At 27.5% G+C, this 2,673-nt stretch overlaps 1 protein-coding gene across 1 annotated transcript; it reads left to right on the forward strand.

Moving 5' to 3' along the window:
• Positions 1 to 678: 678 nt before the first annotated feature.
• On the forward strand, positions 679 to 1,090 carry LOC124421226 (the record flags this gene model as incomplete). Its single annotated transcript, XM_046956087.1, has 2 exons — positions 679 to 863; positions 929 to 1,090. Coding segments are annotated over exons 1-2 (343 nt in total), but the record flags the coding sequence as incomplete, so codon positions are not given.
• Positions 1,091 to 2,673: the final 1,583 nt, after the last annotated feature.

Here is a 2,673-nt window from a genome sequence, read left to right on the forward strand (position 1 = left end):
ACGGACAGATAGACAGACAAACAGTCAGACGGACTGACAGACAGACAGTCAGGCGGACATAGCTAAATCGATTCTGAGCCATTTGAAATAATTTAAGGTGGGTGTGGTGGCAATATTTTTCGATGTTACAAACATCAACACAAATGCATAACACCCTTCCCACTACAGTGGTGTAGGGTATAAAAAATACTTATTTTTAACAAAAATAATTTATATGTTAATAACAATTACTTAAATATTTCATAAACATCTAAGTACAATTTTCTAAACTGGTTTAAATTTTAACAAACAAAATGAACACTTAACCCTGTGACAACACCAGAACGATAACACCAATAGCATACAGCTGCATTAAGGATATAGCAATAGGAAAATTTTAAATTTTTGTAAATCAAACAAGCATCTCAAACTTCTTCTAAAAATCAAACAAATTAAAATAATTTCTCACAAACTGAAAACTCTACTACTTATCTCCTCAATAAGGTGTAGTCGAACGACTTTATAATATAGAATTTAAATAACAATAAAATTTATATAAATTTCTTTAATTTGTATTAAAGAATTATTAATTTATCGTCTATACATAAATATAAAAAAAATATTTATAAATATTAGAAGCAAAATATTAAACTGGATTTTATATGAAAAAGATTTTTTTAACAAGAAGAACGGCTCAAATGAAATGCAACACTCGGGCGAACAACATACAAAAATACCCTTAACAAGATCAACGGAAAATTTACGAATGCCTGATCAAGAAGAAGGTAAAAGAGGCACGACATTAGCTGGCGGTTTACCACAAAAACTTGAGATTGGCAATGCAAATGATTTATGGGATTATGAGGAAATTTTGGAAATATTAGGTAAGTTAAATGTTGTAGATTTTTTGGTTTAAAAAAAATTTAAAACTAATTTTATAAATTTTAAGGTTTTGGCAAAGTTCAATGGATTTTATTGCTTGTCAGTGGTCTATTTACCATGACTTCTATGTCTGCTGTTTTATCGGTTGGAATTATAGGCATTGCCTCACAGTGTGAATTTGATATAACACAAAGAGAAAGGGGCATAATGATGGCGTCTTGTGTGACAGGTATGTAGAGTGTATGGATCTATCAACATTTTCCATAACAATAGAAATTTTCTTTTAAAAGTGAAATTTCCTTTAAATTGGGGGCTTGGTACCTTTCCGTCTACATCTATATAAATAGAAATGAATGTGTGTTTATTTGTTTGTCGGTATGTTTAAAGTCTATAGACGTCCGAAGGGCTAAGCCGATTTTCTTGAAATTTTCACAGTGCCTTTCTATATATCTGGAAGGAACTATAAGCTACTTTTTATTTAGAAACTTTATAAAATGGGCAGCATAGCTATAAGGGGCGTGGCTCCTCTCATATGAAGAATATTTGAAGAATGAAGAATCTTGCAAATCGGGGGCGTGGCATTTTAACACAAATATTTGCTAATATAAGAAACTATTATTACTAGAATCTTCAAAATTTCCATCGAAACTAATAAAACTGGATTTTTTTAATTTGTTACGATGGACTTTTATGAGAGCATTAGGACAATGTGAGAGGAAATTAGTTATACTCTCTTCTTTCTCTTCATCCGGGCAGCTCCTGCAGAAGTCATTACTGGGTAAGTTTAGTTTTCTTGCATGGAGCCCAAAAGACCAGAGGCAAGTCACCACCGCCGTTTGGTTACGTAGATTAACTCTCGGAATATAAGAAAGGGCTTAGGATCTTTGGGGGTTGAAAGATGGCATGACATGATCCTCGCCTCTCTGCAGGTGTCCTCAGTTGACCATGTCCATTGTGCATACTCTTATAGTATTACTATAAAAAATGAAAAAAATCTTCAGAAATGTTCCTTAAAAAATGTAATTAAAATTTTTTTTCAAAAAACAAGATATTTCGAAAATTTTTCTATAAAAATAGAGAATTTTCTAAATTTTTTTATAAAAATAGAGAATTTTGAAAATTTTTTATAAAAATAGAAAATTTTGTAAAAAAAAGAGAATTTTGAAAATTTTGTATAAAAATAGAGAATTTCGAAAATAGAGATTTTCTAAAAAAATAGAAAATTTCGAAAATTTTCTTTAAAAATAGAGAAGTTGGAAATTTTCTACAAAAATAGAGAATTTCAAAATTTTTTTTATAAAATTACAGAATTTCAAAAATTTTCTATATAAATAGAGAATTTAAAAAATTTCCTATAAAAATAGAGAATATCGAAAATTTCCTATAAAAATAGAGAATATCGAAAAATTCCTATAAAAATAGAGAATTTCAAAAATTTCTTATAAAAATACAGAATATTGAAAATTTTCTATAAAAATAGAGAATTTTTTATATAAATAGAGGATTTCAAAAATTTCCTATAAAAATAGAAATATCGAAAATTTCCTGTAAAAATAGAGAATTTCGAAAAATTCCTATTAAAAAAGAGAATTTCGAAAATTTTCTTTTAAAATAGAGAATTTTCGAAAATTTTCTATAAAAATAGAGAATTTCGAAAATTTCCTATAAAAAATAGAGAATTTCAAAAATTTTCTATAAAAATAGAGAATTTCGAAAATTTTTTATAAAAATCGAGAATTTCGAAAAGTTTTTATAAAAATCGAGAATTTCGAAAATTTTCTATAAAAATAGAGAATTTCGAAAATTTTCTAT

The sequence above is a fragment of the Lucilia cuprina genome, unplaced genomic scaffold, assembly GCF_022045245.1.
Source record: "Lucilia cuprina isolate Lc7/37 unplaced genomic scaffold, ASM2204524v1 Scaffold_6648, whole genome shotgun sequence".
In the NCBI taxonomy this organism is placed as follows: Eukaryota; Metazoa; Arthropoda; class Insecta; order Diptera; family Calliphoridae; genus Lucilia; species Lucilia cuprina.